This window comes from Oncorhynchus tshawytscha, linkage group LG08 (genome assembly GCF_018296145.1).
Source record: "Oncorhynchus tshawytscha isolate Ot180627B linkage group LG08, Otsh_v2.0, whole genome shotgun sequence".
Lineage (NCBI taxonomy): Eukaryota > Metazoa > Chordata > Actinopteri > Salmoniformes > Salmonidae > Oncorhynchus > Oncorhynchus tshawytscha.
This window is the reverse complement of record NC_056436.1, coordinates 89,448,782-89,475,914: the sequence shown is the minus strand read 5'-3', so window position 1 is coordinate 89,475,914 and position 27,133 is coordinate 89,448,782. Positions and strand designations below refer to the sequence as shown.

Here is a 27,133-nt window from a genome sequence, read left to right as displayed (position 1 = left end):
AGTGGCGGTGTGGAGAGCGAGGTGTAGTAGAGGTGTGGAGAGCGAGGTGTAGTAGAGGTGTGAGAGCGAGGTGTAGTAGCGGGTGGAGAGAGGGGTGGAGAGCGAGTGTAGTAGAGGTGTGGAGAGCGAGGTGTAGTAGAGGTGTGGAGAGAGGGGCGTAGAGGTGTGGAGAGAGGGGTGGAGAGCGAGGTGTAGTAGAGGTGTGGAGAGCGAGGTGTAGTAGAGGTGTGGAGAGCGAGGTGTAGTACCCAGGTGTGGAGAGCGAGGTGTAGTAGCGGTGTGGAGAGCGAGGTGTAGTAGCGGTGTGGAGAGCGAGGTGTAGTAGCGGTGTGGAGAGCGAGGTGTAGTAGAGGTGTGGAGAGCGAGGTGTAGTAGCGGTGTGGAGAGAGGGTGGAGAGCGGGGTGTAGTAGAGGTGTGGAGAGCGGGGTGTAGTAGAGGTGTGGAGAGAGGGGCGTAGTAGAGTGTGGAGAGAGGGGGTAGTAGAATGTGGAGAGAGGGGCGTAGTAGAGGTGCGGAGAGCCGAGGTGTAGTAGAGGTGTGGAGAGGGTGTAGTGGAGATGTGGAGAGAGCGGGGTGTAGTGGAGGTGTGGAGAGCGGGGTGTGGTAGAGGTGTGGAGAGAGGGGTGTAGTAGAGGTGTGGAGAGCGGGGTGTAGTAGAGGTGTGGGAGAGGGGTGTAGTAGAGGTGTGGAGAGAGGGGTGTAGTAGAGGTGTGGAGAGAGGGGTGTAGTAGAGGTGTGGAGAGAGGGGTGTAGTAGAGGTGTGGAGAGAAGGGGTAGTAGAGATGTGGGAGAGGGGGTAGTAGAGGTGTGGAGAGAGGGGTGTAGTAGAAGTGTGGAGAGAGGGGTGTAGTAGAGGTGTGGAGAGAGGGGTAGTAGAGGTGTGGAGAGAGGGGTGTAGTAGAGGTGTGGAGAGAGGGGGTAGTAGAGATGTGGAGAGAGGGGGTAGTAGAGATGTGGAGAGAGGGGTGTAGTAGAGGTGTGGAGAGAGGGGTGTAGTAGAGGTGTGGAGAGAGGGGTGTAGTAGAGGTGTGGAGAGAGGGGTGTAGTAGAGGTGTGGAGAGAGGGGTGTAGTAGAGGTGTGGAGAGAGGGGTGTAGTAGAGGTGTGGAGAGAGGGTGTAGTAGAGGTGTGGAGAGAGGGGTGTAGTAGAGGTGTGGAGAGAGGGGTGGAGAGCGAGGTGTAGTAGAGGTGTGGAGAGAGGGGTGTAGTAGAGGTGTGGAGAGAGGGGTGTAGTAGAGGTGTGGAGAGAGGGGTGTAGTAGAGGTGTGGAGAGAGGGGCGTAGTTTACCGGACATTGCTGGAGTCATTGAACTCCTCTGCCCACTTCTTCCGGTTCAGGGCGTTGGTGGAGCCGTCCAAACGGTAGTAGTCTATGTTCCGGAACCACTTCCCCTCACCTGCACAGATAAACACAGTGTAGTTAGACGACAGTCTTCAAAAAGTCATCACACAGTTTGGCTTTATTTTACTAGGCAAGTCAGTTAAGAACAAATTCTTATGTAAAACGTCAGCCGGAAGCCGGATGACGCTGAGCCAATGGGACTCCCGGCCTGTTGATACAGCCTGGATTGGAACCAGGGTCTGTAGTGACGCCTCTAGTACCACTGCACCACTCGGGAGACCTTACTCTCCTGTCAGCTTCAGTTTAGGTAGCCAATAGACACGCCCTGTTCCAAACCAATCCCAATAGACACGCCCAGTTCCAAACCAATCCCATAGACAGGCCCAGTTCCAAACCAATCCCATAGACAGGCCCAGTTCCAAACCAATCCCATAGACAGGCCCAGTTCCAAACCAATCCCTAGACAGGCCCAGTTCCAAACCAGTCCCCTAGACAGGCCCAGTTCCAAACCAGTCCCTAGACAGGCCCAGTTCCAAACCAGTCCCCAGTTCCAAACCAATCCCTAGACAGGCCCAGTTCCAAACCAATCCCTAGACAGGCCCAGTTCCAAACCAATCCCTAGACAGGCCCAGTTCCAAACCAATCCCATAGACAGGCCCAGTTCCAAACCAATCCCTAGACAGGCCCAGTTCCAAAACAAATCACAAAAAAAAGGCCAGGGGAGAATGACTGCCCTCTCACTGAAGCCACAAAGTTCAAAGGACAACCACGGCACTGCAGGCATTACTGGTAGTAAACAGGATCCACATTATAGCGGAAGGGAGACTGGTGATCTTCCTGTAAATAACACACTTCTATTACACCAGATGTCCTGATGATGTCATGAGCACCATTTAGTGGCTAATGGGATGCCACCTTTCCAACAAGTCAGGGATCAAATGTCTTCCCTGCTAGAGCTGCCCTGGTCAACTGTCAGGGCTGTTACTGTGAAGTGGAAACGTCTAGGAGCCGGGTCTAGAACCGCCGAGTGCTGAAGCTTGGAAAAATCATCTGTCCTCTGTTGCAACTCTTACTAACGAGTTCCACACTGCCTTTGGAAGCAACGTCAGCACAACAACTGTTCGTTGAGAGCTTCATGAAATGGGTTTCCATGGCAGAGCAGCCGCACACAAGCCTAAGATCACCGTGCGCAAAGTCAAGCACCAGCTGGAGTGGTGTAAAGCTCGTCGCCATTGGACTCTGGAGCAGTGGAAAGGTGTTCTCTGGAGTGATGAATCACGCTTCACCATCTGGCTGTCTGACGGACTAATCTGGGTTTGGCAGATGCCAGGAGAACCAAGTCCCCGCAGAAATGTTCCAACAACGAGTGGAAAGCCTTCCCAGAAGAGTGGAGGCTGTTATAGCAGCAATGTTCCAACATCTAGTGGAAAGCCTTTCCAGAAGAGTGGAGGCTGTTGTAGCAGCAATGTTCCTACATCTACTGGAAAGCCTAGGGGAGAACAGAGAGAGCTGGGGAGAACAGAGAGAGAGGGAGAACGGAGAGAGGAGAACAGAGAGAGGAGTTCCAAGAAGTGGAAAGCCTTCCCAGAAGAGAGGAGAACGGAGAGAGGAGAACAGAGAGAGGAGAACAGAGAGAGGAGAACGGAGAGAGGAGAACAGAGAGAGAGAGGAGAACAGGAGAGGGAGAACGGAGAGGGAGAACAGAGAGGAGAGAACGGAGAGAGAGGAGAACAGAGAGGGGAGAGAGAGGGAGAGAACGAGAGGGAGAACGGAGAGAGGAGAACGGAGAGAGGAGAACGGAGAGAGGAGAACGGAGGGGAGAACAGAGGGGAGAACAGAGGGGAGAACAGAGAGAGGACAGATACAAGTTAAAAGTACTGAGAGAGAGAAGACTCAGTGAGCATAGCCTTGCAATTAAGAAAGGCTGACGTAGGCAGACCTGGCTCTCAAGAGAAGACAGCCTATGTGCACAATGCCCACAAAATGAGGTGGAAACTAAGATGCACTTCCTAACCTGCCAAATGTATGACCATAGTAGAGACACATTTCCCACAGATTACACAGATCCACAAAGAATTAGAAAACCAATTAAATGTTGATCAACTCACGGCAGCAAGATGTGTGACCTGTTGCCACAAGAAAAGGGCAACCAGTGAAGAACAAACACCTTTGTAAATTCCCTTTTGTAATGATTTGCACATTGTTACAACACCGTATAAAGACATAATATGACATTTTAAATGTCTCTGTTCTTTTGGAACTTTTGTGAGTGTAATGTTTACACTTTTGTTTATTATCTCCTTCTCTTGCTTTGGCAATGTTAACATGTGTTTCCCATACCAATGAAGCCCTTACATTGAAATTGATTTGAGAGATGTAAACTAAAGTACTGAGAGAACAGCGATAGTGGAGGCCAGGCCAAACGAGGCCTCTCAGGCACAAGTGATCAGCCTTTTAATATAGCCTGCTAAACATACACGCATGCTGCCTGCTTCACAACTAACATTCAGTATGGTTCCAATTACTTCACTGATCTTTTCATTACAAATTGCTACCCCTTAAGCAAACATTTTTTTGTGTTATATCATTTTTTTTTTTTTTTTAAAGAGTCAAGGTCTAATCCTTTTCAAAACGTAAGCAAAACCAGATGCCAAGGCTTAATTAAGAACATGACCTGATGCCAGAGGCTGTTTGTTGAGAGGGGCAGAGAGAAATACTGTGTGCATGTACCAGTACACATGTTGCATGTCTTCAGAGTGTTGTTTTCTCTCATTACTACCCCGCCACGGTCTCCTCCGGTACCAACCCGCCACGGTCTCCTCCGGTACCAACCCGCCACGGTCTCCTCCGGTACCAACCCGCCACGGTCTCCTCCGGTACCAACCCGCCACGGTCTCCTCCGGTCTCGGTCTCCTCCGGTACCAACCCGCCACGGTCTCCTCCGGTACCAACCCGCCACGGTCTCCTCCGGTACCAACACGCCACGGTCTCCTCCGGTACCAACACGCCACGGTCTCCTCCAGCAACAACCCACATTCCCTATATAGTGCACTACATTAGACCAGGGCCCATAGGGGTAGTGCACTACATTAGACCAGGACCCATAGGGGTAGTGCACTATATTAGACCAGGACTCATAGGGGTAGTGCACTACATTAGACCAGGGCCCATAGACCAGGGCCCATAGGGGTAGTGCACTACTTCAGACCAGGGCCCATAGGGTAGTGCACTACATTAGACCAGGGCCCATAGGGGTAGTGCACCATTAGACCAGGACCCATAGGGTAGTGCACTACATTAGACTAGGCCCATAGGGTAGTGCACCATTAGACCAGGGCCCATAGGGGTAGTGCACTACATTAGACCAGGACCCATAGGGTAGTGCACTACTTTAGACCAGGCCCATAGGGGTAGTGCACTACATTAGACCAGGGCCCATAGACCAGGGCCCATAGGGTAGTGCACTACATTAGACCAGGGCCCATAGACCAGGGCCCATAGGGTAGTGCACTACATTAGACCAGGGCCCATAGGGTAGTGCACTACATTAGACCAGGGCCCATAGGGTAGTGCACTACATTAGACCAGGGCCCATAGGGTAGTGCACTACATTAGACCAGGACCCATAGGGTAGTGCACTACATTAGACCAGGGCACTTAGGGTAGTGCACTACTTTAGACCAGGGCCCATAGGGGTAGTGCACTACATTAGACCAGGACCCAGACCAGACCAGGCCCATAGGGGTAGTGCACTACATTAGACCAGGACCCATAGGGGTAGTGCACTACATTAGACCAGGGCCCATAGGGGTAGTGCACTACATTAGACCAGGACCCATAGGGTAGGGCACTACATTAGACCAGGACCCATAGACCAGGGCCCATAGGGTAGTGCACTACATTAGACCAGGGCCCATAGGGGTAGTGCACTACATTAGACCAGGGCCCAGGGGTAGTGCACCATTAGACCAGGGCCCATAGGGTAGTGCACTACATTAGACCAGGGCCCATAGACCAGGGCCCATAGGGGTAGTGCACTACTTTAGACCAGGGCCCATAGGGTAGTGCACTACATTAGACCAGGGCCCATAGGGGTAGTGCACTACATTAGACCAGGACCCATAGGGGTAGTGCACTACATTAGACTAGGACCCATAGGGGTAGTGCACTACATTAGACCAGGACCCATAGGGTAGTGCACTACATTAGACCAGGACCCATAGGGTAGTGCACTACATTAGACCAGGACCCATAGGGTAGTGCACTACTTTATACCAGGACCCATAGACCAGGGCCCATAGGGGTAGTGCAATACATTAGACCAGGGCCCATAGGGGTAGTGCACTACATTAGACCAGGACCCATAGGGGTAGGGCACTACATTAGACCAGGGCCCATAGGGTAGTGCACTACTTTAGACCAGGGACCCATAGGGGTAGTGCACTACATTAGACCAGGGCCCATAGGGGTAGTGCACTACATTAGACCAGGGCCCATAGGGGGTAGTGCACTACATTTAGACCAGGACCCATAGGGGTAGTGCACTACTTTAGACCAGGGCCCATAGGGTAGTGCACTACATTAGACCAGGACCCATAGGGGTAGTGCACTACTTTAGACCAGGACCCATAGGGTAGTGCACTACTTTAGACCAGGACCCATAGGGGTAGGGCACTACATTAGACCAGGACCCATAGGGGTAGTGCACTACATTAGACCAGGACCCATAGGGGTAGTGCACTACATTAGACTAGGACCCATAGGGGTAGTGCACTACATTAGACCAGGACCCATAGACCAGGACCCATAGGGGTAGTGCACTACATTAGACCAGGACCCATGGGGGTAGTGCACTACTTTAGACCAAGACCCATAGGGTAGGGCACTACATTAGACCAGGACCCATAGGGGTAGTGCACTACATTAGACCAGGGCCCATAGGGGTAGTGCACTACATTAGACCAGGACCCATAGGGGTAGTGCACTACATTAGACCAGGGCCCATAGGGGTAGTGCACTACATTAGACCAGGGCCCATAGGGGTAGTGAACTACATTAGACCAGGACCCATAGGGGTAGTGCACTACATTAGACCAGGACCCATAGGGTAGTGCACTACATTAGACCAGGGCCCATAGACCAGGGCCCATAGGGGTAGTGCACTACATTAGACCAGGACCCATAGGGTAGTGCACTACATTAGACCAGGACCCATAGGGTAGTGCACTACATTAGACCAGGACCCATAGGGGTAGTGCACTACATTAGACCAGGGCCCATAGGGTAGTGCACTACATTAGACCAGGGACCCATAGGGGTAGTGCACTACATTAGACCAGGGACCAGGCACCCATAGGGGTAGTGCACTACATTAGACCAGGACCCATAGGGGTAGTGCACTACTTTAGACCAGGGCCCATAGGGGTAGTGCACTACATTAGACCAGGACCCATAGGGTAGGGCACTACATTAGACCAGGACCCATAGGGTAGTGCACTACTTTAGACCAGGGCCCATAGGGGTAGTGCAATACATTAGACCAGGACCCATAGGGTAGTGCACTACATTAGACCAGGGCCCATAGGGGTAGTGCACTACATTAGACCAGGGCCCATAGGGTAGGGCACTACATTAGACCAGGACCCATAGGGGTAGTGCACTACATTAGACCAGGACCCATAGGGTAGTGCACTACATTAGACCAGGACCCATAGGGGTAGTGCACTACTGTAGACCAGGGCCCCTAGACCAGGACCCATAGGGGTAGGGCACTACATTAGATTAGACCAGGCCCATAGGGGTAGTGCACTACATTAGACCAGGGCCCATAGGGGTAGTGCACTACATTAGACCAGGACCCATAGGGGTAGTGCACTACATTAGACCAGGACCCATAGGGTAGTGCACTACATTAGACCAGGGACCAAGACCCATAGGGTAGTGCACTACATTAGACCAGGACCCATAGGGGTAGTGCACTACATTAGACCAGGACCCATAGGGGTAGTGCACTACATTAGACCAGGACCCATAGGGGTAGTGCACTACATTAGACCAGGGCCCATAGACCAGGACCCATAGGGGTAGTGCACTACATTAGACCAGGACCCATAGACCAGGACCCATAGGGGTAGTGCACTACATTAGACCAGGGCCCATAGACCAGGGCCCATAGGGGTAGTGCACTACTTTAGACCAGGGCCCATAGGGTAGTGCACTACATTAGACCAGGGCCCATAGACCAGGGCCCATAGGGTAGTGCACTACTTTAGACCAGGGCCCATAGGGTAGTGCACTACATTAGACCAGGACCCATAGGGGTAGTGCACTACATTAGACCAGGGCCCATAGGGTAGTGCACTACTTTAGACCAGGGCCCATAGGGGTAGTGCACTACATTAGACCAGGGCCCATAGGGGTAGTGCACTACATTAGACCAGGGCCCATAGGGTAGTGCACTACATTAGACCAGGGCCCATAGGGTAGTGCACTACATTAGACCAGGGCCCATAGGGGTAGTGCACTACATTAGACCAGGGCCCATAGGGGTAGTGCACTACATTAGACCAGGACCCATAGGGTAGTGCACTACATTAGACCAGGGCCCATAGACCAGGGCCCATAGGGGTAGTGCACTACTTTAGACCAGGGCCCATAGGGTAGTGCACTACATTAGACCAGGGCCCATAGGGGTAGTGCACTACATTAGACCAGGGCCCATAGGGGTAGTGCACTACATTAGACCAGGGCACATAGGGGTAGTGCACTACATTAGACCAGGGCCCATAGGGGTAGTGCACTACATTAGACCAGGGCCCATAGGGGTAGTGCACTACATTAGACTAGGACCCATAGGGGTAGTGCACTACATTAGACCAGGACCCATAGACCAGGACCCATAGGGGTAGTGCACTACATTAGACCAGGACCCATGGGGGTAGTGCACTACTTTAGACCAAGACCCATAGGGTAGGGCACTACATTAGACCAGGACCCATAGGGTAGTGCACTACATTAGACCAGGACCCATAGGGTAGTGCACTACATTAGACCAGGACCCATAGGGTAGGGCACTACATTAGACCAGGACCCATAGACCAGGGCCCATAGGGGTAGTGCACTACATTAGACCAGGGCCCATAGGGTAGTGCACTACATTAGACCAGGGCCCATAGGGGTAGTGCACTACATTAGACCAGGCCCATAGGGTAGTGCACTACATTAGACCAGGACCCATAGACCAGGGCCCATAGGGTAGTGCACTACATTAGACCAGGACCCATAGGGGTAGGAACTACATTAGACCAGGGCCCATAGGGTAGGAACTACATTAGACCAGGGCCCATAGGGGTAGTGCACTACATTAGACCAGGGCCCTTAGGGTAGTGCACTACTTTAGACCAGGGCCCATAGGGGTAGTGCACTACATTAGACCAGGGCCCATAGGGTAGTGCACTACTTTAGACCAGGGCCCATAGGGTAGTGCACTACATTAGACCAGGACCCATAGGGGTAGTGCACTACATTAGACCAGGGCCCATAGGGTAGTGCACTACTTTAGATCAGGGCCCATAGGGTAGTGCCCTATATAGGGAATAGAGTGTCATAAGGGGCAAACCTATTGAGGACAGACCCGTCCTTCTATTCATCAGTAGTTAGATTAGTGATATAAGCCTGGTATTGAGGTACAAGACAATTAAGTCAAATTTGTGGTGAGAGGAATTTAAATCCAAAACATCGGGATCTGCTACTGTTCATCAGTCACTTGATTCTTATGTTTTGGGATCCTGAGTGGTGCAGCGGTCTAACATGCGCTTCCGCCCGAGACACCGTCCGCCCGAGACACCGTCCGCCCGAGACACCGTCCCCCCGAGACACCGTCCCCCGAGACACCGTCCCCGAGACACCGTCCCCCGAGACACGAGACACCGTCCCCCGAGACACCGTCCCCCGAGACACCGTCCCCACCACCCCCCGAGACATCGTCTGCATGTTGAGGTTGTCCTCCCACACCAGAGGAGATCAGGACATGCAGGTTAAAATATGAAAACGAGCTCTGAACCAACTATATTCATTTGGGGACAGGTCGAAAAGCATTAAACATGTATGGAAATGTAGCTAGCTAGCTAATTTGTCCTGGGATATAAACATTGCGTTGTTATTTTACACAAGGTCCTCTACTCCGTCAAATGAATCCTCACATAAAAGGGTAAACCAAGTTTGTTTCTAGTCATCTCTCGTCCATCAGGCTTCTTCTTTGAACTTTACATGGTGGTTGGCAACCAACTTGAAGGTGCTTTACCACCACCAACTGGACTGGAGTGTGGACCTCAGTTCATCTTTCAATCACCCACGTGGGTATATGCTCCTAAAAACCAACGAGGAGATGGGAGAGACGGGAATTGCAGGACGTCAATCATCACAAATAGAACCGAGTCTTATTTTAGCGACTGGCTACACAGACAGTCATTGATGTGGGAGAGCAGTGTGGGTGCAAGGATGGAATAACATGTATGTGTACATCTATTTTACAACACACACAACACGAGCGGTGCGGTCAGCGGTGCGGTCAGCAGTGTGGTCAGCGGTGTGGTCAGCGGTGCGGTGAGCATGTCATGGTCCAGTGAGCCGGTGGTGCACATAACAGACAAGGTTGGGAAACACTAGGCTAGGGGTTGTTTGTGGACAGTGTGTCCAGGGACTACCTCTGTAATGAGAAGGTTGTCCCTCTCTTCTAGGGGGGAGGGGTTAGGGTGTAGGGCAGTACAGTACCTTTGTAGGGAGAGGGTTTCTCCTCCTCTTTGGCTCGGCCAGACAGCTCCAGGAAGTCTTCAATCAGGTCCAGAGAGATGAGAGACTGACTGAACACCAGACTGACGAGGGGACAGAAGACACTGTCAACACCTCATCATCACTGGACTGTCTGTCAAGTTAACAGGACATTTGAAAACATGAAAAATGCGCCATTTAAGCGGTTCATTCAAGCACTTAGCATTGATCAATTCTGCACTTCTTGTCTCAAAGTGTTTTCAGAGCTTGTCTCACACTTTGTCCCCAACCTCCTCTGTGGTGATGAACTGATATGATGTATTTAGGTGAGCGGACACCTGGAGCGGATGACTTGAGAGTTGTCCTTCGCGTCATTCAGTATTTCTTTGTGACTACAAACCCCCATTCCTGATTGGCAGACTAGAAGCAAAACAAATCTTATGTCACATTCAATGTATATAGTCCAGGTGGCAATTTAATTCATTATTCATGAGTCTTGTGGTTTGGGGGTAGAAGCTGTTAAGGAGCTGTTTGGACCTAGACTTGGTGCTCCAGTACCGTTTTCCGTGAAGTAGCAGAGAGAACAGTCTATGACTGGGGTCTGACAATTTTTATGGCCTGCCTCTGACACCACCTGGTATAGAGGTCCTGGATGGCAGGAAGCTTGGCCCCAGTGATGTACTGGGCCGTATGCACTACCCTCCGTAGTGCCTTGCAGTTGGAGGCCGAGCGCGGTGATGCAACCGGTCAGGACGCTCTCGATGGTGCAGCTGTAGAGCTGCAGCTGTAGAGCTTTTTGAAGATGTGGGGACCCGGGCCAAATCTTTTCAGTCCCCTAAGGGGGAATAGGTTTTGTCGTGCCCTTTTCATAACTGTCTTGGTGTGTCTTTACCATGAGTTTTTTGGTGATGTGGACACCAAGAAACTTTAAACTCTCGACCCACAACAGCCCTCGCGATGCAAATGGGTGGTCTCCTTTTCCTATAGTTCACGATCAGCTCCTTTGTCTTGATCACATTGAGGGAGAGGTTGTTGTCCTGGCACCACACTGCCAGGTCTCTGACCTCCTCCCTACAGGCTGTCTCATTGTTGTTCGTGATCAGGCCTACCCTCGGTGTTGTCAACAAACTTAATGAGGGTGTTGGAGTCGTGCCTAGCCACCCAGTCATGAGTGAACAGAGAGTACTGGAGGGGACTGAGTATGCACCCCTGAAGGGCCCCTGTGTTGAGGATCAACGTGGCAGATGTGTTGTTACCTACCCTTACCACCTGGGGGCGGCCCGTCAGGAAGTCCAGGATCCAGTTGCAGAGGGAGGTGTTAAGTCCCAGGGTCCTTAGCTTATTAATGAGGTTTGAGGGCACTGTGGTGTTGAACGCTGAGCTGTCGTCAATGAATAGCATTCTGACATGGGTGTTCTCTTTTGTCCAGGTGGGAAAGGGCAGTGTGGAGTGCAATAGAGATTGCATCATCTGTGGATCTGTTGGGGCGTTATGCAAATTGGAGTGGGTCTAGGGTTTCTGGGATAATGGTGTTGATGTGAGCCATGACCAGTCATGAGTGCTACGGGGCAGTAGTCATTTAGGCAGGTTACCTTCGCATTCTTGGGCACAGGGACTGTGGTGGTCTGTTTGAAACATGTTGGTATTACAGACTCGGTCAGGTTGAACCTGTCAGTGAAGACACTTGCCAGAGCGCTCAGAGTACACGTTCCGGTAATCCGTGCTGTCCCGCGACCTGTGAAAGTTGATCTGTTTAAAAGCTACGGAGAGCGTGATTACAGTCGTCCGGAACAGCTGGTGCTCTCATATATGCTTCGGTGTTGCTTGCCTCGAAGCGAGCATAAAAGTAACGTCCTGGTAATCCGTCTGGCACCGCGGCCTTGTGAATGTTGACCTGTTTAAAGGTCTTGCTCACATCGGCTACAGAGAGCGTGATCACACAGTCGTCCGGAACGGCTGGTGCTCTCATGCATGCTTCTGTATTACTTTCCTCAAAGCGAGCAAAAAAGGGCATTTAGCCCGTCTGGTAGGCTTGCGTCACTTTGCAGCTCACGGCAGGTTTCCCTTTGTAGTCTGTAATAGTTTGCAAGTCCTGTCGCGTCGCTGAGCGTCAGAGCCAGTGTCGTGGGATTCGATCTTAGTCCTGTATTGACGCTTTGCCCATTCGATGGTTCGTCTGAGGGCGGGATTTCTTACAAACGTCCGGATTAGTGTCCTGCACCTTGAAAGTTGCTGCTCTAGCCTTTAGCTCGGTGATGATGTTGCCTGTAAACCATAGCTTCTGGTTGGGATATGTACGTACGGTCACCGTGGGGATGACGTTGTCGATAAACGTATTTATGAAGCTGGTGATCAAAGGATGTTCTTCACATCGTTTTTGAATTTAAATAAAATTGTAAAATTGTACACTGAAGGCTGTAAAGCCGAAACATCTGTGTACGTCCCTGATGCAGTGAAAATAATACAAAGAAATGTAATAATGAAGATTTATGTAAAATTCCATCTCTTTGTCTGAATTGGTGGGTTTCTGGTTCTTCCTCCACCTCAAATGTATATTATAGTTACTTACATTTTGTCCTCCACCTCCTCGGCCATGCGGAGGATCTCAAACAGCAGCACCATTTTCCCAGAATGCTCCAGGATCTCAGAGTCAGCCTCCGTAACAAACTCCTTGTGCCAGTCAGGACTCCTGGTGCCAGGGCTGGAGGCCGGACGCACTGGGGAGGGCAGGGTAAGAATTTATATATTTTTTTATTAGGATCCCCATTAGTGACAGCTAGTCTTACTGGGGTCCGACACATAACAAAAAATTTGACAAAATACTTAATTTACATACATTTTAAATCATTAACATGTAGAACAGTACACAACAAGCAGGTCACATGGGGGAGAGGAGTTGTGTTGCTTCACTTGATAAGATGGAAGGGAGTTCGGCTCTGTATAATACTGTATGTTTCTGGAATTTTTTTCTGGAAAAGACCCCTGGTGGCAATGCTGGTGGGATAAGTGTCGGTGCTGTGTGTAAGTTGATTACGCAAACAATTTGGAATTTCCAACTATGTTTATTTTAACAAGTAGTGACACAGTCAGTCTTTCCTCAACTCTCAGCCAAGACACTGACATGCGTAGCATTTATATTAACTTTCTAGTTACAATGAAGAGCGTGCAGCTCTGTTCTGGGCCAGCTGTAGTTTAACTTCTCCAGGGTAGGGGGCAGCGTTCAGAATTTTGGATGAAAAGCATGCACAAATTAAACTGTCTGCTACTCAGTCCCAGAATATAGGATATGCATATAATTTGTAGATTTGGATAGAAAACACTCTAAAGTTTCCAAAACCTGTTAAAATAATGTCTGTGAGTATAACAGAACATCCAGGAAGTACTATTATTTTGAAAGGCTGTTTTTCCATTGAAAGCCTATCCACCATACAAAGACTTAGGACCCAGATCACAGTCTCTATGGCTTCCTCTACACGTGGCCAGTCTTTAGGCATTGTTTCAGGCTTTTACTCTGAAAAATGAGGGAGATACACCACTTTGAATCAGTGACCAGTGGAAATTTCCAGACATCAGCCATGCGCCTGATCAGGAACGCGCCTTTCTTGTTTCTCCTTTCCTATTGACAAAGCTTTTGTCCGGTTGAAATATTATTGATTATTTATGACAAAAACAACCGGAGGATTGATTTTAAACATCATTTGGCATGTTTATCCTTTTAAGGATATGGGGCAGCATTTCCACTTTTGGATAAATAGCGTGCACAATTTCAACTTCCTGCTACTCATGCCAGGAATATATTATATGCATATGATTAGTAGGTGTGGATAGAAAACACTGAAGTTTCTAAAACTGGTTCAATCATGTCTGTGACTATAACAGAACTTATGTAGCAGGCAAAAACCCGAGGAATAACTGTTCAGAATTATTTATTTTTTTGCCTCTGACCGTTCCCTCAGTTGTCTTTGCCAAGGGATATTTGATAGCGACCATTTTACAGTTCCTACGACTTCCACAGGATGTCACCAGTCTTTGGAATTGGGTTGAAGTTAATCATTGGTGAAATGAAGAAGAGGCACATCCTGGAACAACATTACACTGTCAATAGTTACGCAAGAGGCAAAAAGGGGCATGTTTTGTTTACTTGCTCTATTGAATACAGATTGCCCCGTCTACAAATTCATCGATTATTAACGTTTAACAATAGCTAAAGTTGTATTACAAAAGTAGTTTGAAATATTTTGGCAAAGTTTATAGGCAACTTTTGAAATGTTTTGTAGTGACGTTGTGTTTTGGCAAGCTGTTTTTTTCCTGATCAAACCTGCTTTATAAATGGACATTTTGGACGGAATTAATCGGGAAAAAAAGGACCAATTGTGATGTTTATGCGACATATTGGAGTGCCAACGAAGAAGCTCGTCAAAGGTAATGCATGTTTAATATTTTATTTCAGCGTTTTGTGTAGCGCCTGCTACGCTAGTTATTTTGTTTACAACTGGTTCAGGTGGGTGCATGCTATCAGATAATAGCTTCTCATGCTTTCGCTGAAAAGCATTTTTAAAATCGGACATGTTGGCTGGATTCACAACGAGTGTAGCTTTAATTGAGTATCCTGCATGTGTGATTTAATGAAAGTTTGAGTTTTATAGCTTTTTATTTGAATTTGGCGCTCTGCATTTCCCGAGGCTATTGGCCACTTGAGACGCTAGCGTCTCACTATCCCCAAGAGGTTTTTAATTACTGGCCACCCATATACTCTTAGTTTTAGAGATGTTCAGGACCAGTTTATTACTGGCCACCCATTCCAAAACAGACCTCAACTCTTTGTTAAGGGTTTCAGTGACTTCATTAGCTGTGGTTGCTGATTTGCATATCGTTGAATCATCAGCATACATTGACACACATTCTGTGTTTAATGCCAGTGGCAGGTCATTGGTAAAAATAGAAAAGTGTAGAGGGCCTAGAGAGCTGCCCTGTGGTACACCACACTTAACGTTTGACAATAGAGAATAGAGAAGCTTCCATTAAAGAAAACCCACAATTCTATTAGATAGATAGCTCTGAATCCACAATATGGCAGAGGTTGAAAAGCCATAACACATACGTTTCCTCAACAACAGGTTATGGTCAATAATATCAAAAGGCTGCGCTGAAATTTAACAGTACCACTCCCACAATCTTCTTATTATCAATAATTTTTAACCAATAATCAGTCATTTGTGCCAGTGCAGGACTTGTCGAGTGCCCTTCTCTATAAGAACGCTGAAAGTATGTTAAATTGTTTAGAGAAATAGCATTATATTTGGTCCAAAAAAATGTCCAACAGTTTGCTACGAGCTGCCAGCAAGCCAGGTCGGGTAGCAGAATGACCTTGGCTTCCCTCCAGGACAAAGACTGCTCTAGGCTCAGATTAAAGGTATGGCAGATAGATGGAAAGCTACTGAGGATGGTAGCGGACTCTATAGCCACTCCTAAATTGTCAATGCCATAAAGTTTTTCATTATTGATCGATATCAATAATTCCCACCTCCCCCACACTAATTTAAGGCAGACCTTGGTTCAGGAGGAACATCAGTCCCTTGTTAAGGCAGGCCTTGGTTCAGGAGGAACATCAGCCCCTTGTTAAGGCAGGCCTTGGTTCAGGAGAAACATTTGGCTTAACAAATCACAAGTTAAATGGACTGTAATGATTTGACATGTTTTTTATGACTTCCCCTTCCTCTGTCCCCCATACACATATCTGTAAGGTCCACCAGCCAAGTATTGAATTTCAAGCTGATTGGTAGATGGGTAACAACAAATCAGACATTTAATATCTTTAAGGTTCATAATGATGCCGCGGATTATGTACACTGACCAACATGTTTCATGAGCTGAAATAAAAGATGCCAGACATTTTCCGGTAACCAATTGTCATACCTGAGTAGAAGTATAGATACCTTAATATAATCCATCCACCTGAGAAGGTGTGGAATATCAAGAAGCTGATTAAACAGCATGATCATTACACACGTGGCATCTGGGCTATGTTTCTGTCTGTAATAAGGACTTTTGTGGAGAAGAACTCATTCTGATTGGTTGGGCCTGGCTCACAAGGACAAGGTCTATGCCCTCCCGGTGCCCACCAGCACCCAGTCATGTGTAATCATCGATTAGGGTGTAATGAATTTATTTCAATTGACTGATTTCCTTCTATGAACTGTAACTCAGTAAAAACCTTAATGCATTTATATTTTCGTTCAGTATATTAAACCAACCAGGCAAATCAAAGAGACAACAGTCCTCCTGAACTGAGCTGCAGGAGGAAGGAAACAGCTCTGAGATGTCACCATGAGGCCATTGGTCATTTTAAAACTTCTTAAGCTTCCCCCCTACTTTTTCTGAAATTCTGTTAAAAATCGCGCAACATTTTGGCGTCCTGCTACTCAGGCCAGGAATATAGTATATGCATATGATTAGTATGTGTGGATAGAAAACACTCAGACGTTTCCAAAACTGTTTAAATCACGGCTGTGACTATAACAGAACGTCTGTTTCATCGAAAAGCGCAGGAAAATCTGATCACTGGAGATGGAAAAAAGTATCCATGCGCCACTCCCATGAATTGTTAAAGGTGAACCGTAATATATTAGGCCAAGCTTGCAGTACCTACAGCTACCACAGGATCTATAGAGTCTCCTCATTTGAATCTGAATTGATTCTTGGTAGATCCGCCCAAAGGGAACCGATTCTCTCCGACCACCGACCCGAGGCATTGTCTGTCTTTTTCTCCGGACATTTTTCCACACGGCAGGCTATCGAATTTACATCGCCTCCTGATGATTTTTATAGCTTATTAACGTGTAGTTATACCTAAAGTTGCATTAGAAAGGTATTTCGAAGTGTTTTGTAAAAGTTTATCGTCGAATTTTTAACTTTTAAAAAATGACGTTACGTTATGAAACGCTCTTTTTTTCCGTTTTCCACACAGTCTTCATAGATCGATATCTAGGCTATATATGGACCGATTTAATCCAAAAAAGACCCAGTATTGATTATGGGACATCAAGGTGTGCAAAGAAAGAAGATGGTCAAAGGTAATTAATGTTTTATATTTTATTGTGCGGTTTGTGTAGCGCCGACTATGCTAATTCTTTTGTTTACATCCCCTACGGGTCTTTTGGGGTGTTGCATGCTATCAGATAATAGCTTCTCATGCTTTCGCCGAAAAGCATTTTAAAAATCTGACACGGTGGCTAGATTCACAATGACTGTAGCTTTATTTTAATACCAAACATGTGTATTTTAATGAACGTTTGCGTTTTAACTAATACTATTAGCATATAGCGTCGCGCATGTGCATTTCTAGAGCTCTAGGTGAGACGTCTGCGTCTCAAGTAAGCTCAAGAGGTTAAAACATCTACCACAGTTCAATGGATGTGATGGGAGAAAACTGAGGATGGATCAACAACATTGTAGTGACTCCACAAGAATGACCTCAATGACAGAGTGAAAAGAATACACATACAGGGAATAAAAAAAATATTCCATAACATGAATCTGGTGTGTAACAAAATACAGAAAAGGAACGCTCTTCGACCAAAGTGCAAAGGCTTATGTTTGGGGTAAATCCAACATCACTGAGTACCACTCTCCATGTTTTCAAGCATGGCGGTGGCTGCATCATGTTATGGGTGGCAGGGTAGCCTAGTGGTTAGAGCGTTGGACTAGTGACCGGAAGGTTGCAAGTTCAAATCCCCGAGCTGACAAGGCACAAATCTGTCGTTCTGCCCCTGAACAGGCAGTTAACCCACTGTTCCTAGGCCGTCATTGAAAATAAGAATTTGTTCTTAACTGACTTGCCTAGTTAAATAAAGGTAAATGTCATGCTTCAGTCTGCTTTCCACCAGACCACAAGCCACTGGGAGATGAATTCAACTTTCAGCATGACAGGCCAATTCTACACTGGAGTTGCTTACCAAGACAGTGAATGTTCCTGCCTGGCAGTTTTGACTTACATCTCGTTGAAAATCTATGGCAAGACCTTAAAATGGTTGCCTAGCAATGATCAACAACCAATTTGACCAATTTTCAAATAGATTATATGGGCGAATACAAAATTGTACAATCCAGGTGTGCAACGCCTGTAGTCGCTACCAAAGGTGTTTCTAACCTGTATTGACTCAGGGAGCTGAACACTTACTTAATGAAGATGTATATTACTGTTTTCATTTCTTATGACAATGACAATTTTAGTTATTTAATATGAATTAACCTTTAAAAAAATAAAACACACACATTTTATATATATATATACATACATTTCTAGTCAGGTAACAATCTACAGGCTCTATATAACTGTATTTCTATACCTTCCTCCTGTGGCTCCGCCCGGTTGCGGCTGGAGGGGTCTCCCCCTCTGGAGCTGGTGTTCCACTCCTTTATCACCTCAAGAGCGTCACTGTCTGAGTCACTGTCCTTCTTCCTGGCCTTCCCCCGCTTCTTCTTCCTATAGGGGGGACAGAGCAGAGCAAGGTTGTGTATTACAGTATGATAAGACAGTCAGGTTGTGTATTACAGTATGATAAGACAGTCAGGTTGTGTATTACAGTATGATAAGACAGTCAGGTTGTGTATTACAGTATGATAAGACAATCAGGTTGTGTATTACAGTATGATAAGACAGTCAGGTTGTACACTACAGTATGATAAGACAGTCAGGTTGTAGATTACAGTATGATAAGACAGTCAGGTTGTATATTACAGTATGATAAGACAGTCAGGTTGTATACTACAGTATGATAAGACAGTCAGGTTGTATACTACAGTATGATAAGACAGTCAGGTTGTATACTACAATATGATAAGACAGTCAGGTTGTAGATTACAGTATGATAAGACAGTCAGGTTGTAGATTACAGTATGATAAGACAGTCAGGTTGTATATTACAGTGTGATAAGACAGTCAGCAGTACAAGGTTGTATATTACAGTATGATAAGACAGTCAGGTTGTATATTACAGTATGATAAGACAGTCAGGTTGTATACTACAGTATGATAAGACAGTCAGGTTGTAGATTACAGTATGATAAGACAGTCAGGTTGTAGATTACAGTATGATAAGACAGTCAGGTTGTAGATTACAGTATGATGAGACAGTCAGGTTGTAGATTACAGTATGATGAGACAGTCAGGTTGTATATTACAGTATGATAAGACAGTCAGCAGTACAAGGTTGTATACTACAGTATGATAAGACAGTCAGGTTGTATACTACAGTATGATAAGACAGTCAGGTTGTATACTACAGTATGATAAGACAGTCAGGTTGTATACTACAGTATGATAAGACAGTCAGGTTGTATACTACAGTATGATAAGACAGTCAGGTTGTATATTACAGTATGATAAGACAGTCAGGTTGTATACTACAGTATGATAAGACAGTCAGGTTGTATACTACAGTATGATAAGACAGTCAGGTTGTATACTACAGTATGATAAGACAGTCAGGTTGTATACTACAGTATGATAAGACAGTCAGGTTGTATATTACAGTATGATAAGACAGTCAACAGTACAAGGCCGTTTATTACATTACGATCGATACTGTAACGTTAAATCAGAGATGCTAACTGGTGAGGGACCTAAAAAAGGTGATAAATGTCGGACAAGAAACAACCTGTAAACTTGCTAGAAAATGTACCTATTTTCCCCGAGTAGAGTTGTCACAATGCCAACATTTGACCAACAAAGTGATGCCAGACCAAGTATCACGATACAGAGTAATATGGTGATACCACGGAGTTGGCCCCGCCCCCTCAGGATGCCTGTCCCCGTTTCCTATTGGTTCTGCCCGTGCGCTGCACAAAGCTCTGATCTTCACACCTCTACTCAACACACTTCGATTTACCTTCACACTTTACAGTATAATACAAAAAGGCTACTGCAGAAAACGGATGATTTGCTCATATCCAAATGCCTACCTGTGATTGGGCAGGATGAATGTGGTAAGGAATATACACAGTGTACAAAACATTAAGAACACCTTCCTGATATTGAGTTGCGCTCCCTTTTGTCCCTCAGAACAGCCTCAGTTTGTCGGGGCACGGACTCTACAAGGTGTCGAAAGCGTTGACTCCAATGCTTCCCACAGTTGTGTGAAGTTGGCTGAATGTCCTTCGGGTGGTGGATCATTCTTGATACACACAGGAAACTGTTGAGTGTGAAAACCCAGTATCGTTGCAGTTCTTGACACAAACCGGTGCGCCTGGCACCTACTACCATACCCCGTTCAAAGGCACTTCAATATTTTGTTGCCTATTCACCCTCCGGGCCTCTGTTATAGCTCAATGGTGATACTCTGGGCCTCATTGCTCAATGGGTGATACTCCGGGCCTCTGTTATAGCTCAATGGGTGATACTCCGGGCCTCTGTTATAGCTCAATGGGTGATACTCCGGGCCTCTGTTAAAGCTCAATGGGTGATACTCCGGGCCTCTGTTATAGCTCAATGGGTGATACTCCGGGCCTCTGTTATAGCTCAATGGGTGATACTCCGGGCCTCTGTTATAGCTCAATGGGTGATACTCCGGGCCTCTGTTATAGCTCAATGGGTGATACTCCGGGCCTCTGTTATAGCTCAATGGGTGATACTCGGGCCTCTGTTATAGCTCAATGGGTGATACTCCGGGCCTCTGTTATAGCTCAATGGGTGATACTCCGGGCCTCTGTTATAGCTCAATGGGTGATACTCCGGGCCTCTGTTATAGCTCAATGGGTGATACTCTGGGCCTCTTATAGCTCAATGGGTGATACTCTGGGCCTCTTATAGCTCAATGGGTGATACTCTGGGCCTCTTATAGCTCAATGGGTGATACTCTGGGCCTCTTATAGCTCAATGGGTGATACTCTGGGCCTCTTATAGCTCAATGGGTGATACTCTGGGCCTCTTATAGCTCAATGGGTGATACTCTGGGCCTCTTATAGCTCAATGGGTGATACTCTGGGTCTCTTACAGCTCAATGGGTGATGCACCGTTATTTTTCATGGATCAACTCAATGGCAAATATCGCAGAAAAGTGACGAGTTTGTGTCCCTGAAAATTACTTTTTCTGTTTCTCGTCCTCAGAGGTCATGCTTAAAGAAGATTCCTCGGTCTCCGAGGCGATGAACTCCTCCATGCTGTCCTCGTCAAAGTACCCCTAAAACACAAGACACACAGTAAGCCCCCCCAAGACACAGTCAGCCCCCCAAGACACAGTCAGCACCCCCCAAGACAGTCAGCCCCCCCCAAGACACAGTCAGCACCCCCAAGACACAGTCAGCACCCCCCAAGACACAGTCAGCACCCCCAAGACACAGTCAGCACCCCCTCAAGACACAGTCAGCACCCCCCCAAGACACAGTCAGCACCCCCTCAAGACACAGTCAGCACCCCCTCAAGACACAGTCAGCCCCCCAAGACACAGTCAGCCCTCCCCCAAGACAGTCAGCCCTCCCCCAAGACACAGTCAGCCCTCCCCAAGACACAGTCAGCCCTCCCCCAAGACACAGTCAGCCCTCCCCCAAGACACAGTCAGCCCTCCCCCAAGACACAGTCAGCCCTCCCCCAAGACACAGTCAGCCCCCCCCAAGACACAGTCAGCCCTCCCCCAAGACACAGTCACCCCCCAAGACACAGTCTCCCCCCCGTGTTAGTATGTTCTCCTGGGGTTTAGTGAAGCGTGTTAGTATGTTCTCCTGGGGTTTAGTGTAGCGTGTTAGTATGTTCTCCTGGGGTTTAGTGTAGCGTGTTAGTATGTTCTCCTGGGGTTTAGTGAAGCGTGTTAGTATGTTCTCCTGGGGTTTAGTGTAGCGTGTTAGTATGTTCTCCTGGGGTTTAGTGTAGCGTGTTAGTATGTTCTCCTGGGGTTTAGTGAAGCGTGTTAGTATGTTCTCCTGGGGTTTAGTGTAGCGTGTTAGTATGTTCTCCTGGGGTTTAGTGAAGCGTGTTAGTATGTTCTCCTGGGGTTTAGTGTAGCGTGTTAGTATGTTCTCCTGGGGTTTAGTGTAGCGTGTTAGTATGTTCTCCTGGGGTTTAGTGTAGCGTGTTAGTATGTTCTCCTGGGGTTTAGTGTAGCGTGTTAGTATGTTCTCCTGGGGTTTAGTGTAGCGTGTTAGTATGTTCTCCTGGGGTTTAGTGAAGCGTGTTAGTATGTTCTCCTGGGGTTTAGTGAAGCGTGTTAGTATGTTCTCCTGGGGTTTAGTGTAGCGTGTTAGTATGTTCTCCTGGGGTTTAGTGTAGCGTGTCTGTTAGTGGGGTTTGGGCAGCGTGTCTGTTAGTGGGGTTTGGGCAGCGTGTCTGTTAGTGGGGTTTGGGCAGCGTGTCTGTTAGTGGGGTTTGGGCAGCGTGTCTGTTAGTGGGGTTTGGGCAGCGTGTCTGTTAGTGGGGTTTGGGCAGCGTGTCTGTTAGTGGGGTTGGGGCAGCGTGTCTGTTAGTGGGGTTGGGGCAGCGTGTCTGTTAGTGGGGTTTGGGCAGCGTGTCTGTTAGTGGGGTTTGGGCAGCGTGTCTGTTAGTGGGGTTTGGGCAGCGTGTCTGTTAGTGGGGTTTGGGCAGCGTGTCTGTTAGTGGGGTTTGGGCAGCGTGTCTGTTAGTGGGGTTTGGGCAGCGTGTCTGTTAGTGGGGTTGGGGCAGCGTGTCTGTTAGTGGGGTTGGGGCAGCGTGTCTGTTAGTGGGGTTGGGGCAGCGTGTCTGTTAGTGGGGTTTGGGCAGCGTGTCTGTTAGTGGGGTTTGGGCAGCGTGTCTGTTAGTGGGGTTGGGGCAGCGTGTCTGTTAGTGGGGTTGGGGCAGCGTGTCTGTTAGTGGGGTTTGGGCAGCGTGTCTGTTAGTGGGGTTGGGGCAGCGTGTCTGTTAGTGGGGTTGGGGCAGCGTGTCTGTTAGTGGGGTTGGGGCAGCGTGTCTGTTAGTGGGGTCGGGGCAGTTTGTCGTGTCTGTTAGTGGGGTCGGGGCAGTTTGTCGTGTCTGTTAGTGGGGTCGGGGCAGCGTGGCGTGTCTGTTAGTGGGGTCGGGGCAGCGTGTCGTGTCTGTTAGTGGGGTCGGGGCAGCGTCTCGTGTCTGTTAGTGGGGTCGGGGCAGCGTGTCGTGTCTGTTAGTGGGGTCGGGGCAGCGTGTCGTGTCTGTTAGTGGGGTCGGGGCAGCGTGTCGTGTCTGTTAGTGGGGTCGGGGGGGCAGCGTGTCGTGTCTGTTAGTGGGGTCGGGGCAGCGTGTCGTGTCTGTTAGTGGGGTCGGGGCAGCGTGTCGTGTCTGTTAGTGGGGTCGGGGCAGCGTGTCGTGTCTGTTAGTGGGGTCGGGGCAGCGTGTCGTGTCTGTTAGTGGGGTCGGGGCAGCGTGTCGTGTCTGTTAGTGGGGTCGGGGCAGCGTGTCGTGTCTGTTAGTGGGGTCGGGGCAGCGTGTCGTGTCTGTTAGTGGGGTCGGGGCAGCGTGTCGTGTCTGTTAGTGGGGTCGGGGCAGCGTGTCGTGTCTGTTAGTGGGGTCGGGGCAGCGTGTCGTGTCTGTTAGTGGGGTCGGGCAGCGTGTCGTGTCTGTTAGTGGGGTCGGGGCAGCGTGTCTGTTAGTGGGGTTGGGGCAGCGTGTCTGTTAGTGGGGTTGGGGCAGCGTGTCTGTTGTAGGGGTTGGGGCAGCGTGTCTGTTAGTGGGGTTGGGGCAGCGTGTCTGTTAGTGGGGTTGGGGCAGCGTGTCTGTTAGTGGGGTTGGGGCAGCGTGTCTGTTAGTGGGGTTGGGGCAGCGTGTCGTGTCTGTTAGTGGGGTTGGGGCAGCGTGTCGTGTCTGTTAGTGGGGTTGGGGCAGCGTGTCGTGTCTGTTAGTGGGGTTGGGGCAGCGTGTCGTGTCCGTTAGTGGGGTCAGGGCAGCGTGTCGTGTCTGTTAGTGGGGTCGGGGCAGCGTGTCGTGTCTGTTAGTGGGGTCGGGGCAGCGTGTCGTGTCTGTTAGTGGGGTTGGGGCAGCGTGTCGTGTCTGTTAGTGGGGTTGGGGCAGCGTGTCTGTTAGTGGGGTTGGGGCAGCGTGTCTGTTAGTGGGGTTGGGGCAGCGTGTCTGTTAGTGGGGTTGGGGCAGCGTGTCTGTTAGTGGGGTTGGGGCAGCGTGTCTGTTAGTGGGGTTGGGGCAGCGTGTCTGTTAGTGGGGTTGGGGCAGCGTGTCGTGTCTGTTAGTGGGGTTGGGGCAGCGTGTCGTGTCTGTTAGTGGGGTTGGGGCAGCGTGTCGTGTCTGTTAGTGGGGTTGGGGCAGCGTGTCGTGTCTGTTAGTGGGGTTGGGGCAGCGTGTCGTGTCTGTTAGTGGGGTTGGGGCAGCGTGTCTGTTAGTGGGGTTGGGGCAGCGTGTCGTGTCTGTTAGTGGGGTTGGGGCAGTGTGTCTGTTAGTGGGGTTGGGGCAGCGTGTCTGTTAGTGGGGTCGGGGCAGCGTGTCTGTTAGTGGGGTTGGGGCAGTGTGTCTGTTAGTGGGGTTGGGGCAGCGTGTCTGTTAGTGGGGTCGGGGCAGCGTGTCTGTTAGTGGGGTTGGGGCAGTGTGTCTGTTAGTGGGGTTGGGGCAGCGTGTCTGTTAGTGGGGTCGGGGCAGCGTGTCTGTTAGTGGGGTTGGGGCAGCGTGTCTGTTAGTGGGGTTGGGGCAGCGTGTCGTGTCTGTTAGTGGGGTTGGGGCAGCGTGTCGTGTCTGTTAGTGGGGTTGGGGCAGCGTGTCGTGTCTGTTAGTGGGGTTGGGGCAGCGTGTGGGGCGTGTCTGTTAGTGGGGTCGGGGCAGCGTGTCTGTTAGTGGGGTTGGGGCAGCGTGTCGTGTCTGTTAGTGGGGTTGGGGCAGCGTGTTCGTGTCTGTTAGTGGGGTTGGGGCAGCGTGTCGTGTCTGTTAGTGGGGTTGGGGCAGCGTGTCGTGTCTGTTAGTGGGGTTGGGGCAGCGTGTCTGTTAGTGGGGTTGGGGCAGCGTGTCGTGTCTGTTAGTGGGGTCGGGGCAGCGTGTCGTGTCTGTTAGTGGGGTCGGGGCAGCGTGTCGTGTCTGTTAGTGGGGTTGGGGCAGCGTGTCGTGTCTGTTAGTGGGGTTGGGGCAGCGGGCAGCGTGTCTGTTAGTGGGGTTGGGGCAGCGTGTCGTGTCTGTTAGTGGGGTTGGGGCGTGTCGTGTCGTGTCTGTTAGTGGGGTTGGGGCAGCGTGTCTGTTAGTGGGGTTGGGGCAGCGTGTCTGTTAGTGGGGTTGGGGCAGCGTGTCTGTTAGTGGGGTTGGGGCAGCGTGTCTGTTAGTGGGGTCTGGGCAGCGTGTCTGTTAGTGGGGTCGGGGCAGCGTGTCTGTTAGTGGGGTCGGGGCAGCGTGTCTGTTAGTGGGGTTGGGGCAGCGTGTCTGTTAGTGGGGTTGGGGCAGCGTGTCTGTTAGTGGGGTTGGGGCAGCGTGTCTGTTAGTGGGGTCTGGGCAGCGTGTCTGTTAGTGGGGTTGGGGCAGCTGATACAGACCCGTCTCGTTCCCCTCAACCTGTTTTCTTAGCTGATGAGTGTGTGTGAGTCCGTCTGTGTGTACCTTGTTTTCCTTGCTGATGTAGTCCAGCTGCAGGCACCAGGGATGGGTCCAGATTCTACTGAGCATCTGGAAGTCCTGGAAGAGTTTGGTCCCGGCTCGACCCCGACCCCCCTCCACCACGTTCCCCGTACCTGCCCCAGACACACGCAGAGAGAAAGGAAAAGAGAGAACGTGTGTGTCAAACCAACCACAGCGGAGTAAGGTACCACTCCTTCACATCAACACCAGAACAACGTAAGAGACAAATGAAAGAGACAGAAACCTGGATTGTTAAACGTTTCTAAAATGGATTAAATTAAATGTATTCCTCGATCTACACGAATGAAAACAAAAAACTGGTTTCAAATGTTTCGCAAATTTCAAATAAAAAACAGAAATATCTTATTTACATAAGGATTCAGACCCTTCCCTTTGAGACTTGTATTTGAGCTAAGGTGCTTCCTGTTTCCATTGATCATTGAGATGTTTCTACAACTTGATTGGAGTCCAACTGTAGTAAATTCAATTGATTGGACATGATTTGGAAAGGCAGACACCTGTCTATAGAAGGTCTCACAGTTGTCAGTGCATGTCAGAGCAAAAACCAAGCCATGAGGTCGAAGGAATTGTCCGTAGAGCTCCGAGACAGGATTGTGTCGAGGCGCAGATCTGGGGAAGCGTGCCAAAACATTTCTGCAGCATTGAAGGTCCCCCAAGAACACAATAGCCTCAATCATTCTTAAATGGAAGAAGTTTTGAACCACCAAGACTCTTCCTAGAGCTGGTCGCCCGGCCAAACTGAGCAGTCGGGGGAGAAGGGCCATGGTCAAGGAGGTGACCAAGAACCTGATGGTCACTCTGACAGAGCTCTAGAGTTCCTCTGTGGAGATGGGAGAACCTTCCAGAAGGACAATCATCTCTCCAGCACTCCACCAAACAGGCTTAATATGGTAGAGTGGCCAGACGGAAGCCACTGCTCAGTAAAAGGCACATGACAACCCACTTGGAGTTTGCCAAAAGGCACCTAAAGGACTCTCAGACCATGAGAAACAAGATTTTCTGGTCTGATGAAACCAAGATGGAGCTCTTTGGCCTGAATGCCAAGCATCACGTCAGGACGAAACCTTGCACCATCCCTACGGTGAAGCATGGTGGTGGCAGCATCATGTCTGGAGGAAACCTGGCACCATCCCTACGGTGAAGCATGGTGGTGGCAGCATCATGTCTGGAGGAAACCTGGCACCATCCCTACGGTGAAGCATAGTGGGGGCAGCATCATGTCTGGAGGAAACCTTGCACCATCCATACGGTGAAGCTTGGTGGTGGCAGCATCATGTCTGGAGGAAACCTTGCACCATCCCTACGGTGAAGCATGGTGGGGGCAGCATCATGTCTGGAGGAAACCTTGCACCATCCCTACGGTGAAGCATGGTGGTGGCAGCATCATGCTGTGGGAACATATTCAACCATTTAGACTAGAGACCAGACCTCTGGGTTATGTTGAACCGTTTAGACTAGAGACCAGACCTCTAGGTCAT

General features: G+C 49.2%; 1 protein-coding gene across 1 annotated transcript in view; it reads right to left on the bottom strand.

Annotated features, from left to right (window-relative positions):
- LOC112223949 (transcriptional regulator ATRX-like) overlaps positions 1-27,133 on the bottom strand; it is a gene marked incomplete at its 3' end in the record, with an annotated part of 88,851 nt that overhangs the window by 21,665 nt on the left and 40,053 nt on the right. The window contains 6 exon segments of the mRNA XM_042326174.1: positions 1,289-1,397; positions 10,115-10,215; positions 12,681-12,828; positions 18,460-18,596; positions 21,197-21,291; positions 25,617-25,747. Of these exon segments, the coding sequence (XP_042182108.1) occupies positions 1,289-1,397; positions 10,115-10,215; positions 12,681-12,828; positions 18,460-18,596; positions 21,197-21,291; positions 25,617-25,747 (721 nt within the window).